Genomic DNA, 24,358 nt, shown 5'->3' with positions numbered 1-24,358 from the left:
TCTAGGGAGATGCGTATGAACCCGAAAGCAATAACAGCTGCACAAATGTTTGGTCGACTTGATGTTGCTACTAATGATTGGACTGATGGCATTTTCTCAGCCTTATGGAGAAAAACCCTTAAAATTAAAACTGGGGAGCATATATGGCTAGTGCTCGACGGGCCGGTTGATAGTATATGGATAGAAAATTTAAACTCAGTGCTGGATGATAATAAGACTCTAACATTAGCAAATGGTGATCGCCTGACTATGTCGCCCACGTCAAAGATAATATTTGAACCGGAAAACATTGATAATGCATCCCCTGCCACTGTTTCACGAAACGGAATGGTATACATGAGCTCTTCAGGCTTAGATTGGGAACCAGGTATGAATTTTTAGGACAAATTGAAATATTAATATCAGAACACAGCCGGACTAAAGGCCTTTCCAACGGGAGGGTTTGCCCATAATCAACACGCTGGGCAGGCAGGTTGGCGATCGTAGTAGGTAGCGTCCGACACCTACAAGAAGAGAGGGCCCCAGTGACAACTGTTTTCTGATCAGCTGCCACTACGCGGCACTAAAATAAATTCAAATGTGCTAGAAATAAAATATAATATAATTAATACAATAAAATATAATTGTTGCACATGTTGAAACTAAGATATTTTTTTACGATTTCAGTTTTAAATGCGTGGCTTACAACTAGATCAGCGAGAGAATTAGAAGTGTTCAGTACATTATTTCAAGAGACATTTCTTAACACGTATACCTGGTGCACTCAAAATCTAACTTTTAGTATGAGAGTTCTGCAAAGTAATATTATTGCTCAAATGCTAAATTTATTAGAAGGATTGGTACCGCCACAGATTGTAGAAATTGAAGATCCTTCTGCCAATAAATCTGTGAATGGCGACATCGATGATGAGGATGAAAAAGAGAAGGTTGAAGAAGTTGAATTATTTACACATGAACATCTACATAAAATTTATGTGTTTACCTTAGTTTGGGGCTTTGGTTCTCTTTTGGAAACTGATGACAGATTTCGTTTTGATAAATTCATAAAAACAACATTTAAGGAAATTCTAGATTTACCAAAACACCCTAACAACAAACCAAGTATACTTTTTGACTTTTATGTAAAACATCCTGGGAAATGGGTATTATGGGATGATTTAATGACAAATTATATCTACCCCGACACAGCAACTCCCGATTACTCCAACATCCTCATACCGATTGTTGATAATGTTCGAATTAACTATCTCATTCATTGTATTGCTAAGCAAGGAAAAGCAGTATTACTTTTAGGTGAACAGGGATCTGCTAAAACCGTTATGATGAAGGCTTATATGAAAAATGCGAATCCAGAACAGATTATGGGAAGATCTTTTAATTTTTCTTCAGCCACAAGTCCATATCAATTCCAGAAAACAATCGAAAGTTACGTAGAAAAACGCAGTGGAATGACATTTGGCCCTCCGGGGGGAAAGAAAATGCTAGTTTTTATAGATGACATCAACTTACCTCAAATTAATGAGTGGGGAGATCAAATTACTAATGAAATAGTAAGACAAACAATGAGTATGGGAGGATTTTATAGTTTGGAGAAACCTGGTGATTTTACTACTATTGTCGACATTCAATTTTTAGGAGCCATGGGACAACCAGGTTATGTATTTTATAACTAAATAAAAATAAGTAAATTATAATAACTGAATCTGCTCATAATTCTACTAACAACAAATGTTTATTTATATTTCAGGCGGAGGTAGGAATGATATTCCTTCAAGATTAAAACGCCAATTTTCAATATTCAATTGTCCTTTACCTAATAACGAGTCTATCGATAAGATTTTCAAAGTAATTGGTGAGGGCCATTACAATGCTAAGAGAGGTTTTACTATAGAAGTAAGATCGCTTATTAAAAAAATAATTCCACTCACCAGGGAATTATGGGCAAGAACCCGAAAAAATTTATTACCAACTCCTGCCAAATTTCATTATGTGTTTTCCTTGAGAGATTTATCAAGAGTGTGGCAAGGTATGGTAGGCACATTACCAACCGTAATTGAATCTGAAAAATGTTTGATGCTTTTGTGGAAGCACGAATGTTCAAGAGTATTTTCTGATAGATTTACTCTATTATCTGACAAAGATTGGTTTAATAGTGCATTGTACAGTATTTCTGAAGAAATATTAGGATGTGAATACAAAAAAATGATGGAAACCGATCCTGTATTTGTAGACTTTATGAGGCAAGTAACATTGTTTAACCTATTAACTACAGTAACATAATGGTGGTCGTCTTCATATAGAGTATTTTTCCAGGGATGCTCCCGAGCCTACCGGAGAAGAAGGTGAAGATGCAGACATGGAACTTCCAAAAGTTTATGAACCCGTTTTTGATTACCCAGAATTAAGAGACCGGTTGGAAATGTTCCTTTCTCAATTTAACGAAATGGTCAGGGGCTCAGGAATGGACCTTGTATTTTTTCCTGATGCTATGTTACACTTAGTAAAAATATCAAGAGTTATTCGTCATCCCAGGGGAAATGTTATGTTAGTTGGCGTAGGAGGTTCAGGCAAACAGTCTTTAACGAAACTATCAACTTTTATAGCAGGATATCGATCATTCCAAATTGCTTTGACAAGATCATACAACGTCGGTAACTTTTTGGAAGATCTAAAGTTGCTCTATAGATCCTGTGGTGTTCAAGGAAAAGGCACAACGTTTATATTTACTGACTTGGATATCAAAGAAGAAGGATTTTTGGAGTACTTAAACAATATTCTGTCATCAGGCGTAATATCTAATTTATTTACAAAAGACGAGCAACAGGAAATAATTTCGGAATTGACACCAATCATGAAACGCGAAAATCAGAAACGCACTTTAACTAATGAACTAGTAATGGAATATTTCCTTAATAGAACCTGTCAAAACTTGCATGTAGTTCTATGTTTCTCTCCTGTAAGTAACCCATACTAATATTATAAATGTTAATAATGTAGGTATATGACAGATTAATTCATTTTATAATATTTATTTTACAGGTTAGTGAAGCCTTTAGATACCGAGCTTTGAGGTTTCCAGCACTTATATCCGGTTGCACAATTGATTGGTTTCAACCATGGCCGAAAGATGCACTTGTTTCAGTAGCCGACCATTTCCTTACAGATTTTGAAATAGAATGTACAAAGGAAGTTAAAAAAGAACTCGTTACAGTTCTTGGGACAATTCAAGATGTCGTATCTACAGTTTCTACTGAATATTTCCAAAGATTTCGACGTTCTTCACATGTCACGCCTAAATCTTATCTCAGTTTTATTGGTGGTTATAAAACAATTTATCAAATGAAGCAAAAAGAGTTGGGAGACGGAGCTCTGAGAATGGATACCGGTCTAGAAAAATTACGGGAAGCATCAATATCTGTTGAAGTTTTAAAGAAAGATTTGGCCGTTATGGAACAAGATTTAGCTTTGGCTTCGGAAAAAGCCGATCGAGTTCTATCAGAAGTTACAGACAGAGCAATGCAAGCTGAAATTGTAAAAAACCAAGTCCAAATAGTTAAAGAAAAAGCTGAAGCATTAGTAGCTTATATAGCAGAAGAAAAAGAAAAGGCAGAAATGAAATTAGAGGCAGCTAAACCTGCTTTGGAGGAAGCTGAAGCTGCTCTTAACACGATCAAACCGGCACATATAGCAACTGTTAGAAAATTAGGTCGTCCACCACACCTTATAATGAGGATAATGGATTGCGTCCTGATTCTTTTCCAACGTCGATTACATCCCTTAATACCAGATACAGCCGCCCCCTGCCCTAAACCATCTTGGGCAGAATCTCTTAAGGTACGTAGATACTCGTATCATTAATATAGCTAATGACCTTTAATGATAATTTTATAAACCCAAACAAATATATTTATTAAAATTTACAGATGATGGCTAGTACTACATTCTTGCTTCAACTCCAAAACTATCCAAAAGACATCATCAATAACGAAATGGTAGAGCACCTTATGCCCTATTTTGAAATGGAGGATTATAACATGGATACAGCCAAACGGGTGTGTGGCGATGTAGCTGGTTTATTATCGTGGACCAAAGCTATGGCATTCTTTCATAGTGTAAATAAAGAAGTGCTACCCTTAAAAGCAAGTTTAATGTTGCAAGAAGCTAGGCTAAAGGTAGGTTATCCATTTTTCATTATTTAAACCCAATAATTGCTTTTTTTAATTTTCTTTTTATTTAAAGGTGGCGATGGAAGATTTAGCTTCGGCGGAAAGACAATTAGAAGACCGTGAAATGTCTTTGAGGAAAGTGAAAGAGCAGTATGAAGCTGCCGTTTCAGAGAAACAGCAGCTAACAGATGCTGCGAATATATGCTTAAGGAAAATGACAGCAGCAACTCAACTGATCAATGGGCTTGGGGGGGAAAAAATTCGGTGGACACAACAAAGTAAAGATTTTAAAGAACAACTTGGAAGGTTGGTAGGAGATGTCGTTCTTGCAACTGGGTTCTTATCTTACTGTGGCCCTTATAATCAAGAATTCAGGAATAGTTTGTTTAATACTTGGATGGAAATATTGAAAAGCAAACAAATACCTGTAACAGACAATTTAAATATAACTAATATGTTAGTAGAAAGTGCTACGATATCGGAATGGACACTTCAAGGTTTACCAAACGACGATTTATCTGTACAAAATGCATTAATTGTTACGAAGTCTAGCTCATATCCACTTTTGGTCGATCCTCAAAGTCAAGGAAAAAATTGGATAAAAAACAAAGAAAGTTCCAATGAGCTACAAATTACATCATTAAATCATAAATATTTCCGTACTCATTTAGAAGACAGTTTGTCTTTAGGTAGACCACTTTTAATAGAAGATGTTGGTGTTGAATTGGATCCAGTGATAGATAACGTTCTCGAAAAAAATTTCATAAAATCTGGGTCAATAGAAAAAGTTATTGTAGGTGACAAAGAATGCGATGTGATGCGTGGTTTCATGCTTTATATTACAACAAAGTTACCTAACCCTGCTTATTCCCCTGAAATAAGCGCTAAAACTTCTATTATTGACTTTACTGTTACTATGCAAGGTCTTGAAGATCAACTTCTAGGTAGAGTTATACTAATGGAGAAATCTGATCTGGAAGAAGAACGAGTAGCTTTATTTGAATCTGTTATGAAAAACCAGAGAAGTATGAAAGAGCTAGAAAGCAACTTACTTTGTCGTTTAACTTCTTCTGAAGGTTCTCTGGTAGACGATGAAGCTCTTATACATGTGTTACAAGTAACAAAATCGACAGCTGAAGAAGTAAATGAAAAGTTAAAAGTAGCTGAAGTTACCGAAAAAAAGATTATTAAAGCAAGAGAAGAGTTTAGAGCAGTAGCAGCAAGAGGTTCCATATTATACTTCTTGATAGTTGAGATGAGCAACGTAAATATTATGTATCAAAATTCGTTAAAACAATTTCTTACCATATTTGACAACTCTATTACAAAGTCTACAAAAAGTAACGTGACGGAAGAACGTATAAATATAATTCTTAAATACTTAACGCATGAAGTTTGGGCTTTTACCTTACGTAGTTTATATGAGAGACATAAATCGTTATTCACTTTGATGTTGGCTATGAAAATAGATTGCCAACGTGGACTTATTTCACATGACGAGTTCATGGCATTTGTTAAAGGTGGTGCATCATTAGATCTAAATGCAGTTATTCCGAAACCATTTCGATGGATTTTAGACATAACTTGGCTAAATTTAGTTGAACTTAGTAAAATAAATGTATTCGCAGAAGTTTTAAACAAAGTAAGTAATTTGATGAATTGAAAATCGTGTTGACTTTAAGGCATGTTTTAATGATGTATCAAATAATATAATACTATTCATAGATAGCAGTTAATGAAAAAGAGTGGCGTGTTTGGTATGAGAAAGCAAAACCGGAAGAAGAAATTATTCCAAGTGGTTACCATGACAGTCTTGACGTTTTTCGAAAACTATTACTTATTAGATCATGGAGTCCGGATCGCACACTTTCACAAGCGAGAAAGTACATCGTTGGTTAGTATTTTAAATCAAAAGAAGGCTGTTTAGGCATGTTAAAATAATAAAGGAAAACTATTTTCTTAAAAGCCCATTTATAATACCTAAGTCTATTGTCCTATGATTATATATATTTTTTAAAGATTCCCTTGGGCCGGAATACGGCGAAGGAAGAATTCTAAATTTGGAAGCTACGTGGGAAGAATCAGAACCTCGTACCCCACTGATTTGTATACTTTCAATTGGATCTGATCCCTCTGCACAAATTGCATCGCTAGCCAAACATAAAGAAATAGGTGACTACAGACTTAAACATATTCTTAATAGAAACTATTAAAATATTGAACTTTTAAAATTAATATTTGTTTTTATTGTAGTTTTAAAAGCGGTTTCCATGGGTCAAGGTCAAGAAATTGTAGCTCGTAAAATGATATCTGACTCAATGAATGATGGAGGCTGGGTGCTCTTACAAAACATTCATTTGTCATTACCTTTTTGTGTGGAAGCTATGGATGCTTTAATTGAAACGGAACACATTCAAGACTCATTTCGTCTGTGGCTTACTACAGAAGTACACACCGACTTCCCTATAGGGCTTTTACAAATGGCTATCAAATTTACCAATGAACCGCCTCAGGGCATTAGGGCTAGTATGAAGAGAACATACCAAAATATTACACAGGACTCATTAGATTATTCTTCTTTATCTCAATGGCCACCTCTTCTATATGCAGTGGCCTTTTTGCATACTATTGTTCAAGAAAGAAGAAAATTTGGTCCGTTAGGATGGAATATACCTTATGAGTTCAATCAAGCAGATTATGCTGCTAGTGTACAGTTCATACAAAACCATCTGGATGAAATAGATCCTAAGAAAGGCATTTCGTGGCCTACAATTTGTTACATGCTTGGGGAGGTACAATACGGCGGTCGGGTGACCGATGACTTCGATAAAAGATTACTCACGACATTTACTAATGTGTGGTTTTGTGATGTTTTGCTTAGACCGGGTTTTGAGTTTTACAAGGGGTACAAAGTACCTCAAACGAGAAACCTACAGGGTTACGTAGATTATATCAATCAGTTGCCGCTAACGGATACACCTGAAGTTTTTGGCTTGCATGGTAATGCTGATATTACTTATCAAATCAATAGTGCTAAAGATATATTGGATACTATACTGAGTGTTCAGCCCAAGGAAGGCGGATCTCAAGGTGGGGAAACAAGAGAAAGTATAGTTTACCGCCTAGCTGAAGATATGTTAGAAAAATTACCAAAACAATATATAAGCTTCGAAGTTCGAGACGCACTGCATAAAATGGGCGCTTTTCTGCCAATGAACATTTTCCTACGGTGAGTAATGTTTTTTCATATTCTGTCGAATGTAAATTTAAGATAACAATGTGTTATCATTGATTAAGTAAACAAAATAAAGCGGGAGCTCCTAGATTACGTAACTATATAAGAAAGAATTGTGATGATAATCTGAATATTTTGCAATTATGGAACTTCTCAAGAAACATTATCAAATCACTTGTATTCGGTGCAAGTTTATTAAAAACATAGAATACGGTTTTTTAAATCCTATTTAACTATATATACTATTAATAAAGCTGGAATTAGAAACTACCAGTCAGATCTAAAAATCTTTTTTGCATCTTAAAGCAAATTTTTTGAAGTCAGCCGAAGACTATTTAAAGTCACTCTACAACCCAAAAAAGAGAGTACACGAAATATTAGTGTGATCGGGCAATGTGACGCGGTAGGTAAATTATATCGTAGAATAGACATCACATTGTTATCTAAATATATGAAATTACTTATTAATTATTTATCGCGGAAATACGGTAGTTATGTATAGGTTTATTGTTTTGGAAACATTATTTTATGTTCCCAGGCAAGAAATAGACCGCATTCAACGGGTAATCAAAACAGTTTTCACTACACTCTGCGATCTAAAGTTAGCTATCGATGGAACTATTGTAATGAGCCAAGGGCTACGTGAGTCACTCGACGCTATGTACGATGCCCGAATTCCTCAACAGTGGTTAAAGGTAAAATTCTTTTACTTAATAGTTAAAAAAAAATTGCATCAAAATTCTAAATCAGCCATTTATCACGTTTCACAAATGCTCATATCAGGCCTACTTAAAATAAATGAATTTAGATTTTTTTAATTCAAAATAAAACTTTGTTTTGATTAGATACAACTGCCTCTACAAATCTCGGTAAAAATATTTATAATTCACGTTTTGTATTTGGAACATAATATCTGCAGGTATCATGGGAATCAGCTACATTAGGGTTTTGGTACACGGAGTTACTGGAGCGCGAGCAACAATATCGTGCCTGGTTACGAAATGGCAGACCCACTGCATTCTGGATGACAGGCTTTTTCAACCCCCAAGGTTTTCTTACTGCAATGAGACAGGTACCACCTCATCGCTATTTTTAACTTTTTTCTAGTCTAAGGAGTCGTCTCGTAGGATAGAAGATTGCCGAACTTAATCCACACGAATTGCAAGACCTACTACGATACGTAGCGTAATTTTCAAAATCTAACAATCAACAAAGATGACCTTTTATACACAGGGCACGGATCTCCCACAATGAGAAGGGGTAGTCCACCACACTGGCCCAGTGCGGATTGATGGATTCCTTACGCCTCTCTACGATAGAGAACTCTCAATCATGCAGGTTTCCTCAAGATGTTTTTCTTGACCGTTGAAGCAACCAATATTTTGATTGCTTAAAGCGCACACAACTTGGAAAATGTTGTGATGCGTTCTGCAATTCGAACTCGGCTCCCCGAAAGTGAAGCCGTAGCCCTAAACACTAGGCTATCACCGGTCCAGGGTTTTTATCGTAAATTATTACGTTTCAGTATGTCGATAAGAGTACATGAATAGAACCCGTGATGGAGATTTTCAGTAGCTTACATCTCGTCTCCTCTTCGTATCAGTACCTTCCTACTGTAAATTTTATCTGATGTTTAAAAGTTTACCATCGACAAATTTAATAGATTATCAAGCTTTTTGTAAGTAGGTAAAGTCTTAGGAGCTAATTGGGACCCTAAGTCTCATTCCACGCTGAGAAACAACGGTTACCACGGCAGCCCTTCACCTTATCTGCTTCAATAGGTTCTGAATTAATATGAGTATGTGTATGATGTTAGCCATATTTAGTTGATCACGAACGAAGAATGCGTTGCGTATCCCACCTACTGCATTTTGTGTTATTAAGTTTCAACAATAAATACCATTTATCAAATTGTTCTAGGAGGTTACCCGCAGCCACAAAGGTTGGGCTTTAGACTCCGTTGTGCTCCAGAACCATATTACAAAGTTGAATCGTGAGGAGGTTCACGAAGGGCCTACGGAAGGTGTCTACGTGCATGGACTATTTTTGGAAGGTACCTATATCTTACTTGCTTTTTATTTTCGTAACGCTGATCGAACGATTTGAATGCGGTTTTCGTAGTGTAAAATCCCTCTAGAAAGTTGGCAGTAAGAGATCAATATATTTTAGCGTTTACTTAAGTTTTATAACTGAATGCTTTCTTTGAGGTTTGACCTGATGCTTACACCAGGATAGTTCTGTGCAAGAGTGTCGTTTTAAGTAACAGAACTAGCAGGCAAAAATCACGCAAAAATATAGTTTAGCTGTGGGTTTTCTAATTTAATATTTTGGTATATTTACAGGAGCGTCCCTTGACAGGAAATCAGGAAAATTGATCGAATCGAAGCCTAAAGTCCTTTATGAGCAAATGCCGGTTATCTATATATTTGCAATCAACACAACCGCAGGCAAGGATCCCAGGCTATACGAGTGTCCAATTTATAGGAAGCCGCAACGGACAGATGCAAAGTATATCGGTTCCATAGATTTCGAAACTGATAGCAATCCTCGGCACTGGACATTGCGCGGCGTAGCCCTTCTGTGTGATATAAAATAAAGTATATTACACAAATATGTATTGTCGGAATCATCCGACTGCTGGGCATATGCTTACTCTCTCATATGCGAAAGAGATCTAAGCGTGAAGGATCAAAAGCATATTTTTATCAGCTCTGGTGCTCTGATGCAGACTAGTTGGCAAATCAAAACACCAAATCCCGTTCATCATTCTAGTATAATAGTTTCACATGAAAATAAAACTGCTTGGTGTATTGCACAAAACTATAACTAAAATTGGTTGTTAAATAAAGAAGTTATGCGTGCACAAATAAAGTTTAAAATTATATATACTGTAACGGATGAGATGTCAGGCAGTGCATCGACCACAGATTATAGATAGATTACCTGCTATAATATTTAGATAGATTCTAAGCCGAGCCGCCATGTCGTACACACCGCCGCGCCGTGCCACAAATGCCGCCATTATAGTTTGGTACGTCGAGCTAGCCAAAGCCCGCCATTTCTTTTAAAAGTTATTAAAATATTTTGCTGTACCAATATTGTTTTTATTTTCGTATCCGTTACAATACATATATTATGATGAAATGAACACCTGCTCCTATTTTTTTTACCCGACCTACAATAAAAAGGAGGTTCTCATTTCGATTGAATTTTTTTTTAAATGTTTGTTAGCTCAGAACTCGGTCATTCAAAAACTGTAAGTCAAGTCAGTAAAAGTCAGTATACGTCCCATGTGGGCCCATTTTAATCAGATCAGTATCTGTTGAAGGGATCCTGGAGAAATTCAGGGAATTCTTCAAATATTATTCCTATAGCGATTTGAGAATTAAAGTAACGTGACCATTTGCTATAGAAAAGCGAAACTGATGGTGAAGACCACGGATGGCTACCGGGACTACTTAATAATAAGTATTACACTGGTTGCGCTTCTATTGTGGTACATAGTAAGTAAGCAATTTATGCTCGTCACAATAAAGAGCGGCTTCGGATAGAGCGATATTTTGTAGTAGGTTAAGAGCATTTGACGATCAGCTATTAAGACTTAAGATATGATTGCAAACCTAACCACTAAAAAGAGAGCAAAAAAAAATTGTTGACCAAAAAGAACAGACTTACTTGTAGCTATACAACTAAAAAGCAAGAAATAAATACTTTCACATTTTTTAAGAAAAATGTAGAAAGTTACTATGTAAATATCATATTTTACGTATTCCTTTTTATATAGTAGGTACGCGGAAAATATTATTCAGTATCATTAGTTGTAGAAAATATTTATTTCTTGTTTTTATTTGTATAACAAAGTCTGTTCTTTTTTGTGTAAAATTTTTTAATGTATTTAAAACGTAGTAGTAAATCGCCCACAAATATTACTAAACGGCACGATTTATTTACTGCAATCGAACGCTATAAAATCAAACAATGCGCATCAATTTCAATCTCTAATCGCTGATGCTATATTTTAGCATCTTTTGTTCTAGTCATATATCATGCCCATGATGAGTATTTGACAAACTTTCTCTTTGTCAACTTACGAATGAAATTAAACAACCAAGTATAAAATTAATTTCAATTTATTAAGTGCACAATACGTATGCTTCTAAACACACTTCAAAAGAATCACCGGGCAATCAATTTTTAATAAATCCAAGTACCTAGCCATTTGATATCAAAGCAGTTTCTTGATTTCATCGTACAACACTAATACAAATGCTCCACCGGTGCCTCTCAGAACATTTGAAAATGCCCCTTTAAAGAACGCACCAGGCCCTTCTGTTTTGAGGATGACTCCCCAGCAGTGTAGAGTATTTTTATATATGCGTTCGTGCGCCGGTCTACCAGACTGCATCATCATTCGCCGTCTCACCGTATCCAGTGGGTACGAAGCGATGCCGGCAATTGTCGTCACCGTCTAAAAACATAAATTTACTAGGCACTCAAAACTATCAGCCTCTTCTGTCTAACGGTTAGCATGGACTCTACGGATCCTGAAGTCCTGAACTAAATATCCGGATCGGGTCAAAATTGTTTGGATATCGGATTATTTTGTCGATAATTACTTAGTAATGAGACTGATTCATTTAACCTTTTCCCAAAGCAAGTGTTGAGACTCTTTATTGATACCTGCAGCGGAGTGAACCAAAAAGCGCAGGATATCTTCCTTTGTGACGGGATGAGACTCTTTACAATGCAATGCAGTTTGCGCATTGGTCTACATAAGCTTGGTAGAAGCTGTAAGAGCCTAGTCCAGCAGATTCCGTAGTCACCCGAGACTCTATAGGTTGTTACTTAACTATAGAAACCCGTTCTTGTTCGTCAGCTTCGCAGCTGACCGATTCCCTTATTCATTTCCCTCTTTATGCCAAAGTTTAAAACGTGAAAGGTTTCGTAAATTATGCCAATATTTGATTGTTGCAAGCAACCCTCATATGTAACCTATCTTTACTAATGTGATAGAATATCTCTAAGATTCTCCTAGCCACCATTGTTAGGTAGATGACATTCGAAAGTGATAGAAACGAAAGAATATAAACTCTCAAGGCTTTTACCTGTGCAATCAACCAGGTAACGAAAAGTGATGTATTTTTCGTATCAGTCATCATTCCACGTGCAGTGTCATACATTCCAAAATAGGTCGCACGGTAAATTATAATACCCTGCACGGACACGACAAAACCTCTATACCAGCCCAAAGGCCCATCAGTTTTTAAGGTTTTCATTAAACAGTCAACAAGACCATTAAATTCTTTCGCTTTTCCTTTGCCGACGTCCGCTGCTAACCTTAAAAAAAGACCCATCTTATTTTATTGCTCAAACGTCCACAGTTTTTCGGTTAGTATTGGATCCGTATACCTGGTTCGTGCAAAATCTAGTGGATACACAAAGCACAGAGAAGTTGCACCTGCAGCACCACCAGAAGCCAGATTACCAGCGAAATATGTCCAAAATTGAGTATTTTTATCAACTCCCTCGAGAAATATCTTTTTATACACGTCTTTGAAAGCAAAGTTTAACGCCTGTGTGGGAAAGTACCGAATCACGTTTGCCATATTCCCTCGCCATAGAGATCCCAGGCCCTGCTCTTTAGGTATACGAATAAAGGCATCGACGATTCCTGAAAAGATTAAATAATTATTAATAGTAGAATAGCAACTTGAAGGACTTAACAATAGCAATATATCACTTATTAGAGTTCAATGCTGGACTTATGGTTCTACGGCAACTGTTGCCCATAATCAGCACGCTGGGCAGACGGATTGGTGTCACAGTAGATGGTAGTAGTAGCACAGAGGACGCTGCTGCCCGTTCTCCGTTATATTCCCTTAATCGCCTCGTACAACACTCGTGGTCAGAGGAAGGATTGCGATAAATTAATTCTCATAGACAGTAATCATCACGCGGCATAGCAATATATACCTACATATGAATTAGATATTAGTCTTTATATAGTGTGTAAATATATCTCGATTTAAACGCAGAGGAAAATTTCGTGAGGAAACCGGCTTGCCTAAGTTTTCCGTAATAGATATTCGCAAAGCCGTGTGGCGTCTATCTGGTGGGAGGTTTCGCCTGTGGCTATTTACTAACCTCCCGACAAGTTATTTGGTGCTCCAACACGATGCTGAGTAGAATAGTAAGTTGTATGGGTTTCATATATCTGCAATAACCCAGCCCCCCGCGCTGTCAACCCCCATGCCTCGGTGATCACGTTAAGTCTCGGTTATTACCATTAACTTCTGACAATAATCGTTACAGCCCACCAACCCGGATTGAAGCAGCGTCGTGGATCTATGCTCTTACGCTATCTAATTGTACGACGTTAATAGACTGCAAATGATGATGACCCTTAACCGGTTTACCCGCTACCATGCATGTGTTAGGAAATAGGGAATTACAGCACTTTATCTATGATAAACCCGATGATTATATTAAATATATCAACAAATAATAGTTTGTATACTCATTGATAATGTATTGAAAATAGAATAATGGACTTTAGTAAACTGTCAAATAAAAGTATAGGATCTATGGCGGGAGACGCGAGTTTGACCAGTTAGATTGGCGGCAAAGAAAAGTGAGGACGGATTTAAAAATGAATTAATTAAGAAAAGGAGATTAAGTAAAGTATTGTGGATAGAACGTTACAAATTGGGTTGAGATGATTTATAATGGAAACGATACACTTAAAGAAATATTGTTGTGGCGAAACAAGTCGTATGTACTGGTGATGGAGTTGTTAAAAGTTGTTGGTACTATGGTTGTACCTGATGTTGCATTAGATAAGTATATCTCATCCTTTGGTTTATTTAGGTATCATATATGGAGCCCTAGCATAACTTTATACCGACAGTTTATGTAGCAGAGGTTGCTCTATACAAACAACTTGTTCCAAAAGTCCTGATGTTATAGGTGATAATAGTAGTTATGTTTTACCTGTCTTAAAATATGTCTTGTATCAAAGGGCCTAGCGTTATTGCATATGACAATGTTGTAATTGTGTTGATAAGTTGTTTTAATTGATTGAATAAAAGAGCAACGGTAGAGTTTCTTGCCAGTGGTCTTCTCTGCCGAAGACAGCATTCCGAACTGGTAGTAGAGTCATTTGAAGGTAACAAGTAATATGAATTATAGAGATGCTTAATATACAGTATTAGAGTCAGTCCAGTTGTTTTATTTCACTCCTTGGGAAGTCAGGTTTATAGAGTACAGACCCACAACACTGCTCTAAAGCAGGTTGGTGGGCTTTAAAGATTTCTTTTAGAAAATGAATACTTTAATAGGAAGGAAGAATAATAGTTATGAGAATAAATGATTACTGATAAGAAACTAGGTATTTAGCTTCAATAATACTGTTAATTAATGAAAGATCTAAGTGCCATCCTGAACATTGTGGGTATTGCAGTGAATATCTGAATACCTTGGCCTTCCATTTTCTATATTTTCTTAGCATCAGAAGTGGGATCCTATTCATGTCCAATTTATGCCTTTCTCTAATGCAGATTTACTTTTTTTAGAACCATCCCGTCAAATGTGGACATAATAAAGAATTTGATGTTTTTGATGATGCCTCAACTTTTTGCTGCTATGTGCTAAAACAGAAACACTCTGGAGACCAAGCAACATGCTCGTTGAAATTCTATTTAAGGATATGTGGTCCGAGGAACCAATTAATAACCATCCCGGCAAATGTGGATATAGTACATGGTTTGATGTTTTTGATGATGTCTCAACTAATAGCTGGTATGTGCTAAAACAGAAACACTCTGGAGACAGAGCACCAGACTTGGTAAAATTCCATTGAAGTATATGTGGTCCGGGGAACCAATTGATGTGATATTTTTATTTATCTTTTCTTTTTGTGGTTTCTACTTTTGAAAGATAGTACTTATTACCTGAAACTGATATGGCCTAGTGGCTCTTTGTTTATTTTGCTGAAATGATTAAGTTTGTTTGTGATAACCAACAAGTCAAGTTGGCCAAACAGAATGTGTAATAAGTTTGATAAATTTGAATTATCAAGTTTTATTTAACTAGTCTGGTTATACAAATGGAATTTGTGTTAAGCTTTATTTTATTAGTCTGTCAAGGTTAAAATACATAAACTGGTCAGGTTAGCCGAACGGAATGTGTGATATATTTTTCCTATGATTCTTATTTATTACATACAAGATTTCAAGTTTAAATTGAGCAACTAGTCAAGTTGGCCAAACAGAATGTGTGATAAGTTTGATAAATTTAAAATTTCAAGTTTTATTTAACTAGTCAGGTTAACCAAATGGAATTTGTGTTAACTTTTATTTTATTAGTCTGTCCAGGCTAAAATAAATTAACTGGTCAGGTTAGCCGAACGGAATGTGTAATAGATTTTTCTTTTAATTCTTATTTATTACATACAAGATTTCAAGTTTATATTGAGCAACTAGTCAGGTTAGCCAAGCTGTCGACTTTTATTTAGGAACTATTCCATGTACTTCGAGATCGAAGTACTTGTCAGGAAAGCCGAGATAGGAGAGATTGTGTAAATTATTCAGAACATATAAAAGAATACACATAAAACAAAACAAAAAAAAAAAATTTTGTTGGTAGAATAGAATAGAATATGATTATGTGTCAGAACAATACATATAGGGAAAATTACTACTGAATAGCTAAATGAAATAGTTTAGTTTCTATGTTGGGTTGTGTGAAGAAAAGAATTAGGAGTCAGCTTAAATGTTGTGGGTTAGGTTAGGTCAGTGATCTTTCAGTATGATGTTGAGAGAAGTTTTTAAAAATGATATAAATAAAATACAATTATAAACTAAATTAATGTTGCTGCTGCAAAGGAAAATATATTAGTTGCATTATAAATAATTAGATTATACTTAGGTTAACAGTTGTTTAAATTATCAAATTTTATGTGAAATTTTAAGAGTCCTTGCATGATAAATGATTATGTTAAACAGGTGGTTTAATTGATGTTTAGATTGAAATAAAACATTGAATAATAGAAATAACAATTGAACAAACATTGAATATACTTTGGCTTTTATGATGAGATGATAAAAAAAAAAGATGTAAACTAATAGAAATAATTCCATCTTAGCGTTTTTATATTAATTTATTTATATTTATCTTATATATTACTTGACTTGGACAGTGGAAAAAATATGAATATCACCAGTGGGTGATGATGTTATTGATATCACTTGAGAGTGATGATGATGTGGATATCACCAGTGGGTGATGATGTTATTGATATCACTTGAGAGTGATGATGTTGTTGATATCACCAGTGGGTGATGATGTTATTGATATCACTTGAGAGTGATGATGTTGTTGATATCACCAAGAGGTGTTGGTGTTTTGGTATATATTGGTTTGACTATTAGACTGTACCGATTGCATCTCTGACTAAATAAGACTAACAATGCAAATAACAGAATTGAGGAGAAATACAATTATGTGTATATTTTGATAAAGTTTGACTGGAGGCAAATGGATAAATTGTTTGAGATTTATATTGAGATGGAAATATTTGGATTGTGATTGTACATGTACAAGATAAATGAAAATGAGTATTTTTGATTTACATTGTTGAAAATTAATCTTTTTTTTTACTTTGATAGAAGTATTACATTGTTATAATTTGTTAAATGGTGTGGAATTTTGATGAAAATTTTTTTTGGTCTCTTTCACTTTAATTATAAAATGTTATGATTATGCCTATCTTTTGATAAAATATTGTTTACAGTTGATAAAAGTGTATACAGAATGTAACTGATTTGATGATTTTTTATGCTTATATACCATGAACTAATTTTATAGAGGTGTACATAAGATGATGTATTTATAAGGATGTTCTTTGAACCTAAAGACTTATGATACAATACATATACCTAAAAAGAATAACCCTATGTACTTCGAGAACGAAGTACTTGTCAGAATGGCCGTGTTAGGAAATAGGGAATTACAGCACTTTATCTATGATAAACCCGATGATTATATTAAATATATCAACAAATAATAGTTTGTATACTCATTGATAATGTATTGAAAATAGAATAATGTTATTTAGTAAACTGTCAAATAAAAGTATAGGATCTATGGCGGGAGACGCGAGTTTGACCAGTTAGATTGGCGGCAAAGAAAAGTGAGGACGGATTTAAAAATGAATTAATTAAGAAAAGGAGATTAAGTAAAGTATTGTGGATAGAACGTTACAAATTGGGTTGAGATGATTTATAATGGAAACGATACACTTAAAGAAATATTGTTGTGGCGAAACAAGTCGTATGTACTGGTGATGGAGTTGTTAAAAGTTGTTGGTACTATGGTTGTACCTGATGTTGCATTAGATAAGTATATCTCATCCTTTGGTTTATTTAGGTATCATATATGGAGCCCTAGCATAACTTTATACCGACAGTTTATGTAGCAGAGGTTGCTCTATACAAACAACTTGTTCCAAAAGTCCTGATGTTATAGGTGATAATAGTAGTTATGTTTTACCTGTCTTAAAATATGTCTTGTATCAAAGGGCCTAGCGTTATTGCATATGACAATGTTGTAATTGTGTTGATAAGTTGTTTTAATTGATTGAATAAAAGAGCAACGGTAGAGTTTCTTGCCAGTGGTCTTCTCTGCCGAAGACAGCATTCCGAACTGGTAGTAGAGTCATTTGAAGGTAACAAGTAATATGAATTATAGAGATGCTTAATATACAGTATTAGAGTCAGTCCAGTTGTTTTATTTCACTCCTTGGGAAGTCAGGTTTATAGAGTACAGACCCACAACACTGCTCTAAAGCAGGTTGGTGGGCTTTAAAGATTTCTTTTAGAAAATGAATACTTTAATAGGAAGGAAGAATAATAGTTATGAGAATAAATGATTACTGATAAGAAACTAGGTATTTAGCTTCAATAATACTGTTAATTAATGAAAGAGTCAAGGTCTTAGTCTGTCAAGGTTAAAATACATAAACTGGTCAGGTTAGCCGAACGGAATGTGTGATATATTTTTCCTATGATTCTTATTTATTACATACAAGATTTCAAGTTTAAATTGAGCAACTAGTCAAGTTGGCCAAACAGAATGTGTGATAAGTTTGATAAATTTAAAATTTCAAGTTTTATTTAACTAGTCAGGTTAACCAAATGGAATTTGTGTTAACTTTTATTTTATTAGTCTGTCCAGGCTAAAATAAATTAACTGGTCAGGTTAGCCGAACGGAATGTGTAATAGATTTTTCTTTTAATTCTTATTTATTACATACAAGATTTCAAGTTTATATTGAGCAACTAGTCAGGTTAGCCAAGCTGTCGACTTTTATTTAGGAACTATTCCATGTACTTCGAGATCGAAGTACTTGTCAGGAAAGCCGAGATAGGAGAGATTGTGTAAATTATTCAGAACATATAAAAGAATACACATAAAACAAAACAAAAAAAAAAAATTTTGTTGGTAGAATAGAATAGAATATGATTATGTGTCAGAACAATACATATAGGGAAAATTACTACTGAATAGCTAAATGAAATAGTTTAGTTTCTATGTTGGGTTGTGTGAAGAAAAGAATTAGGAGTCAGCTTAAATGTTGTGGGTTAGGTTAGGTCAGTGATCTTTCAGTATGATGTTGAGAGAAGTTTCTGTTGATAAAAGTGTATACAGAATGTAACTGATTTGATGATTTTTTATGCTTATATACCATGAACTAATTTTATAGAGGTGTACATAAGATGATGTATTTATAAGGATGTTCTTTGAACCTAAAGACTTATGATACAATACATATACCTAAAAAGAATAACCCTATGTACTTCGAGAACGAAGTACTTGTCAGAATGGCCGTGTTAGGAAATAGGGAATTACAGCACTTTATCTATGATAAACCCGATGATTATATTAAATATATCAACAAATAATAGTTTGTATACTCATTGATAATGTATTGAAAATAGAATAATGGACTTTAGTAAACTGTCAAATAAAAGTATAGGATCTATGGCGGGAGACGCGAGTTTGACCAGTTAGATTGGCGGCAAAGAAAAGTGAGGACGGATTTAAAAATGAATTAATTAAGAAAAGGAGATTAAGTAAAGTATTGTGGATAGAACGTTACAAATTGGGTTGAGATGATTTATAATGGAAACGATACACTTAAAGAAATATTGTTGTGGCGAAACAAGTCGTATGTACTGGTGATGGAGTTGTTAAAAGTTGTTGGTACTATGGTTGTACCTGATGTTGCATTAGATAAGTATATCTCATCCTTTGGTTTATTTAGGTATCATATATGGAGCCCTAGCATAACTTTATACCGACAGTTTATGTAGCAGAGGTTGCTCTATACAAACAACTTGTTCCAAAAGTCCTGATGTTATAGGTGATAATAGTAGTTATGTTTTACCTGTCTTAAAATATGTCTTGTATCAAAGGGCCTAGCGTTATTGCATATGACAATGTTGTAATTGTGTTGATAAGTTGTTTTAATTGATTGAATAAAAGAGCAACGGTAGAGTTTCTTGCCAGTGGTCTTCTCTGCCGAAGACAGCATTCCGAACTGGTAGTAGAGTCATTTGAAGGTAACAAGTAATATGAATTATAGAGATGCTTAATATACAGTATTAGAGTCAGTCCAGTTGTTTTATTTCACTCCTTGGGAAGTCAGGTTTATAGAGTACAGACCCACAACACTGCTCTAAAGCAGGTTGGTGGGCTTTAAAGATTTCTTTTAGAAAATGAATACTTTAATAGGAAGGAAGAATAATAGTTATGAGAATAAATGATTACTGATAAGAAACTAGGTATTTAGCTTCAATAATACTGTTAATTAATGAAAGATCTAAGTGCCATCCTGAACATTGTGGGTATTGCAGTGAATATCTGAATACCTTGGCCTTCCATTTTCTATATTTTCTTAGCACATGCATGCTCACTCACCCCCAATGGGTTCACAATTTCACAATCAAGGGCAAATGTAATGAGGTTTGAGGGAATGTAAGGAGGAAATTTAATGTTAATTCCTCTCAGAATTGTGAGGGCTTGGCACCCTCCCAATTCTGAGAGGAGACCTCTGTAGCGGATTTGTAATGGGTTGATAAAGATGATGAGGAAGATATGTCGTCTGTATGCGACCATATAGCCTCATGGTCTCAGACCACGCAACATGTAACACTATTTGCTTGTATCTCTAAGTAATAACTAAGAAAAAAAAATTTGAAGTTTTTGTTTATTTAATAGCCCCAACGCCTCTAAGTATAGCTATGGGCGAACCCAGGGAGGCTAGATAAGGGAAGAATCCCTCCCCTGCTTATCTCACAGCAAATGTATGTATGATGGCCAAGATACAGACAGACACACAAAAATGAAAAAAAAAAAACAATTAAGCGTCAGTATCGATTCTAGAGGGCCCTCTATAAATTTTTGTTTAAACCCCCCCTGCCCCAAACCAAAACCTGGGTACGCTAATGGTTTAAAGCGCTTACAAACTCAATGATTAATATTACCTTTGTAGCGTTTATCTTCAGGTATCTGCTTAGAGACATGTTGCACTTGTAAAATTAACTTCACTCGTTCCATAGGTGCCATGGCTGTTTTTGATACCGCAGCTGAAACGCCGCCAGCGATGAAATCCTTCATAAACGCACTAGGATCCGGGGCTTTATTGCCATCTTTGCCTTTTTTCTCGGACATAATATGACTTTCAAATAATTACTAACTTACAGAGTTCATTACAATTTCACAATTAAACACGCTAATCTTGTTATTTATCGTTATTTCAATTTTAATTTTGTAAATAAAATTTTAGCGATGTTACGATCTTTGACAGATTTTCAACTTAACAGTCAAAGACGGGCGTTAGTTTTATTGTTTAAAATTAGAATATAAAAAGAAGAATGATAACCTTCCCAAATGAGGTCTCTTCAAAAAATAGTAGATTATAAATCTACAGCTTTTTATTTTGTTGGTATAAATCAATTATTTAAACATCTTTAGCCTATTAAAGCCCCACTGCGGTATTTATTTATTTATTTATTTAAACTCTTTATTTGTATACCACAACATTTAAAATATAACAAAAACAGAAACATCGAAAGAAGTAGTAATACAAAAGGCGGCCTTATCGCTTAATAGCGATCTCTGCCAGGCAACCTTAGAATTAGGAAAAAAAAGAGAAGAATAGACTGCTGGTGGTACAAATATTAAAATACATACATGCAAATAACTACATGCTAATACATAAACTAGTGTGCACAAATAGATAAAAAGTAAATAATATAATAAATAAATAAATATAAAAATAAACTAATATATATAATAACAACACTTACATAATTAAATACTTTTAACATACAATAAATGAGTAAGTACATATATACATACTATTAAAGTCGTTAACAATATAATGGGCCTTAACTGCTCTTTTAAATATCGCCAGTGATTTGGATCGTCGTATGCTCAATGGAAGCGCATTCCACAATTCCACAGCTCGTACGCTAAACGAACGCTTATAAAATTTTGTCCTATGATAAGGCATACACAGCGTCAGCGCACGGCACGATCTTACACCAGATTGCTCACCAAGAAAAGTGAACTTCTCTTTTAAATACGAGGGAGTATTTAGATGAAATAACACACAGTACAGAAGTGAAAGTACATGCATATCCCGGCGACGACGAATAGGAAGCCACTTGAGTTTTTGTCGAAATTCGGAAACATGGTCATATTTGCGAAGGCCAAATATGAACCGAATAGCAAGATTTTGAAGACGCTCAAGTTTATTAAGCTGATCCTCGGTCAGATTAAGAAAGCTTGCATCCGCATAATCGAGAATAGATAGAAAGAGAGAATGTGCTAGCATAACTTTGGTCGGAATTGGAAGAAATGATTGCAGCCTTCGCAACGAGCTCATCGCCACAAACACTTTCTGACTCAGCTCTTTGACATGCGCTGTCCATGACAATTCCCGGTCGAGGTATACACCAAGATCTTTAACAGAGTCACAAAAAGGAATAGCGATGCCATTATAAATAACAGAAGGAATGCTCAGCCAATCAACCCTCGCGATCATTCCTGAGCTACCAATAACGATAGCTTTTGATTTTGCAGGATTGACCTTTAGCCCATATTGCCTGCTCCACTCAGAAATTGCAGCCATATTTATAGCTGCAACAGCAGAACCAAGATTTTGAAGGGTAGATGAGCGATATATTTGGATATCATCTGCATACATGTGATAGAGAGAAGAGATGTGGAGCATGGGCCCACCACGCGGCACCAATGCGGCCCATCTCTTCTCTCTTCGTGGTGGTGGGCAAATTCAAATTCAAAACATCTTTAATCATGTAGGCCTGTCACAGACATTTATGAACCGTTGATACATATAATATGTTACATGATTGTAAGGGGATGCTGATAACTTCGTTCGCCAACTTAAACCTAAAGCTACGAGGGTTCCAATCGCACCCTGGTCTAAGAAAAGCCCACAACAAACTTAGCCGGGTAGTTTTTTTTGTTATCACCATCTCACAGTTAATTTATATTTCGCTTCAGCAATTAGTAATTAAAGGGCTTTAGTAATTATTTACAATACCGACACAATTCGAATCCGAGGTTGAAATCATAATTATAATAAAAGCTAGCAAAAAAGAACTCTTCATCTCACATGCTGGACGTACCACTTTCAGCATGCATGCGAGACATAGGTACACCCCGAACATAAAACACCTGCATCCTTCTTGCTGGATATAGTTTCGATATTCGTATAAAAGACACTTTCAAATCACACACAGAACTTGCTTAAGAAACATGCCACTCACGTGTGAGACATAAAGAACTCGTGTAAAAGACAGTCGCAACTCACATGCAATGTCAATAGAACTCGCATAGAAAACACCTGAATAATAATTATACCCTGGACATACGAAACTCGTATAAAAGACCCCTGAATCTCACATGCGAAATATACAAATATTACATTAAAAAAACACTTTCAACTCGCCAGGGAGACATAGAGAACTTCCATAAAACACACCACCACACACACGTGAAAAACGTACAAAGCTCGCAAAAAAGATGCTTCAACTCTCATTCCAGAAATACAAAAGTAACATAAAACACTTTAAAATCGAAATCGAGTCAAAAAACTCTCATAAAGTGTCTTAAAGCCTCGTATAAAGGGCACCTCCATTTCGCATGAGAGATGAAAAACAATTAAAAAACACTAGCAACTCGCAAGCGAGTCACACAGAGTTCGCATAAAAGACTTTTCTACTAATATGCCAGAAATATAGAACTAACATTCACATTCAACTCGAAATTGAGTCACTGAATTCGCATGAAAGACACTTTTAACTCGCAAGTAAGACTCATAACTTACATAAACCAATTACTACTCGCATGCCTTATACGAAACTCGCATAAAAGACATGGGATGGCAACTAATAATGCCTTCTTGGTTTTTAGCGGGCCCGTTGGGGTATAGCAGATAAATGATATAATAAATAATCGGTTCTAATCGGTTTCGGACATCGTACCGGACCGCTGAATCGCTCAGCGGCGTCTTTATTGTTCGAGTGGTAACTAGACGTGGCCTAAGAGTTTTCCATCAGAAAGAAAATTAATAAATTAAAAAATCTCCAATTGCTCCTGCCGGTGACCAAACCTGTGACCTCCCAGGGAGGTCATAAAGATCACTTGCTATATATATAACAAGTAGGGGCATAAAGACTAATTTCGTTATGCATCCAACGCGACCTTTCATACCATAAGTACATTCAGCTCAGGTAAATAATTAAAGACCTACCAGAACCCAGTAGGAGCACGTAGGTACTTTTAAATAGACAGTCGTTCCAATCAAGAAGTTTTCAGCAAACGATTGGCATTGTCCTCGCCCTACCTTTGGTGATATCCGCCAGTC

At 35.4% G+C, this 24,358-nt stretch overlaps 2 protein-coding genes across 2 annotated transcripts in view; one reads left to right on the top strand and one right to left on the bottom strand.

The window, feature by feature from the left end:
- Positions 1–9,997, top strand: part of LOC120636356 (dynein heavy chain 5, axonemal) — an 86,097-nt gene extending 76,100 nt beyond the window's left edge. Inside the window, exons 35-48 of the mRNA XM_039907803.1 lie at positions 6–367; positions 667–1,653; positions 1,748–2,240; positions 2,314–2,956; positions 3,040–3,834; positions 3,924–4,172; positions 4,240–5,808; positions 5,892–6,060; positions 6,186–6,338; positions 6,420–7,395; positions 7,940–8,096; positions 8,321–8,473; positions 9,322–9,454; positions 9,744–9,997. Of these exons, the coding sequence (XP_039763737.1) occupies positions 6–367; positions 667–1,653; positions 1,748–2,240; positions 2,314–2,956; positions 3,040–3,834; positions 3,924–4,172; positions 4,240–5,808; positions 5,892–6,060; positions 6,186–6,338; positions 6,420–7,395; positions 7,940–8,096; positions 8,321–8,473; positions 9,322–9,454; positions 9,744–9,997 (7,093 nt within the window). The remainder of the gene's footprint in view (positions 1–5; positions 368–666; positions 1,654–1,747; positions 2,241–2,313; positions 2,957–3,039; positions 3,835–3,923; positions 4,173–4,239; positions 5,809–5,891; positions 6,061–6,185; positions 6,339–6,419; positions 7,396–7,939; positions 8,097–8,320; positions 8,474–9,321; positions 9,455–9,743) is intronic.
- Positions 9,998–11,513: 1,516 nt separating this feature from the next.
- LOC120636145 (ADP,ATP carrier protein-like) lies at positions 11,514–21,246 on the bottom strand. Its single transcript, XM_039907462.1, has 4 exons — positions 20,946–21,246; positions 12,811–13,072; positions 12,507–12,738; positions 11,514–11,869 (listed from the first exon to the last, which is right to left on the bottom strand). The coding sequence occupies exons 1-4, from the start codon at positions 21,130–21,132 to the stop codon at positions 11,627–11,629; spliced, it is 924 nt and encodes a 307-aa protein (XP_039763396.1). The 5' UTR covers positions 21,133–21,246; the 3' UTR covers positions 11,514–11,626.
- Between the last annotated feature and the right edge of the window lie 3,112 nt (positions 21,247–24,358).

Source organism: Pararge aegeria, chromosome Z (genome assembly GCF_905163445.1).
Source record: "Pararge aegeria chromosome Z, ilParAegt1.1, whole genome shotgun sequence".
Taxonomy (NCBI): Eukaryota; Metazoa; Arthropoda; class Insecta; order Lepidoptera; family Nymphalidae; genus Pararge; species Pararge aegeria.
Note: the sequence above shows the minus strand (reverse complement) of the source record. Positions and strands in the feature narration are given on the sequence as shown.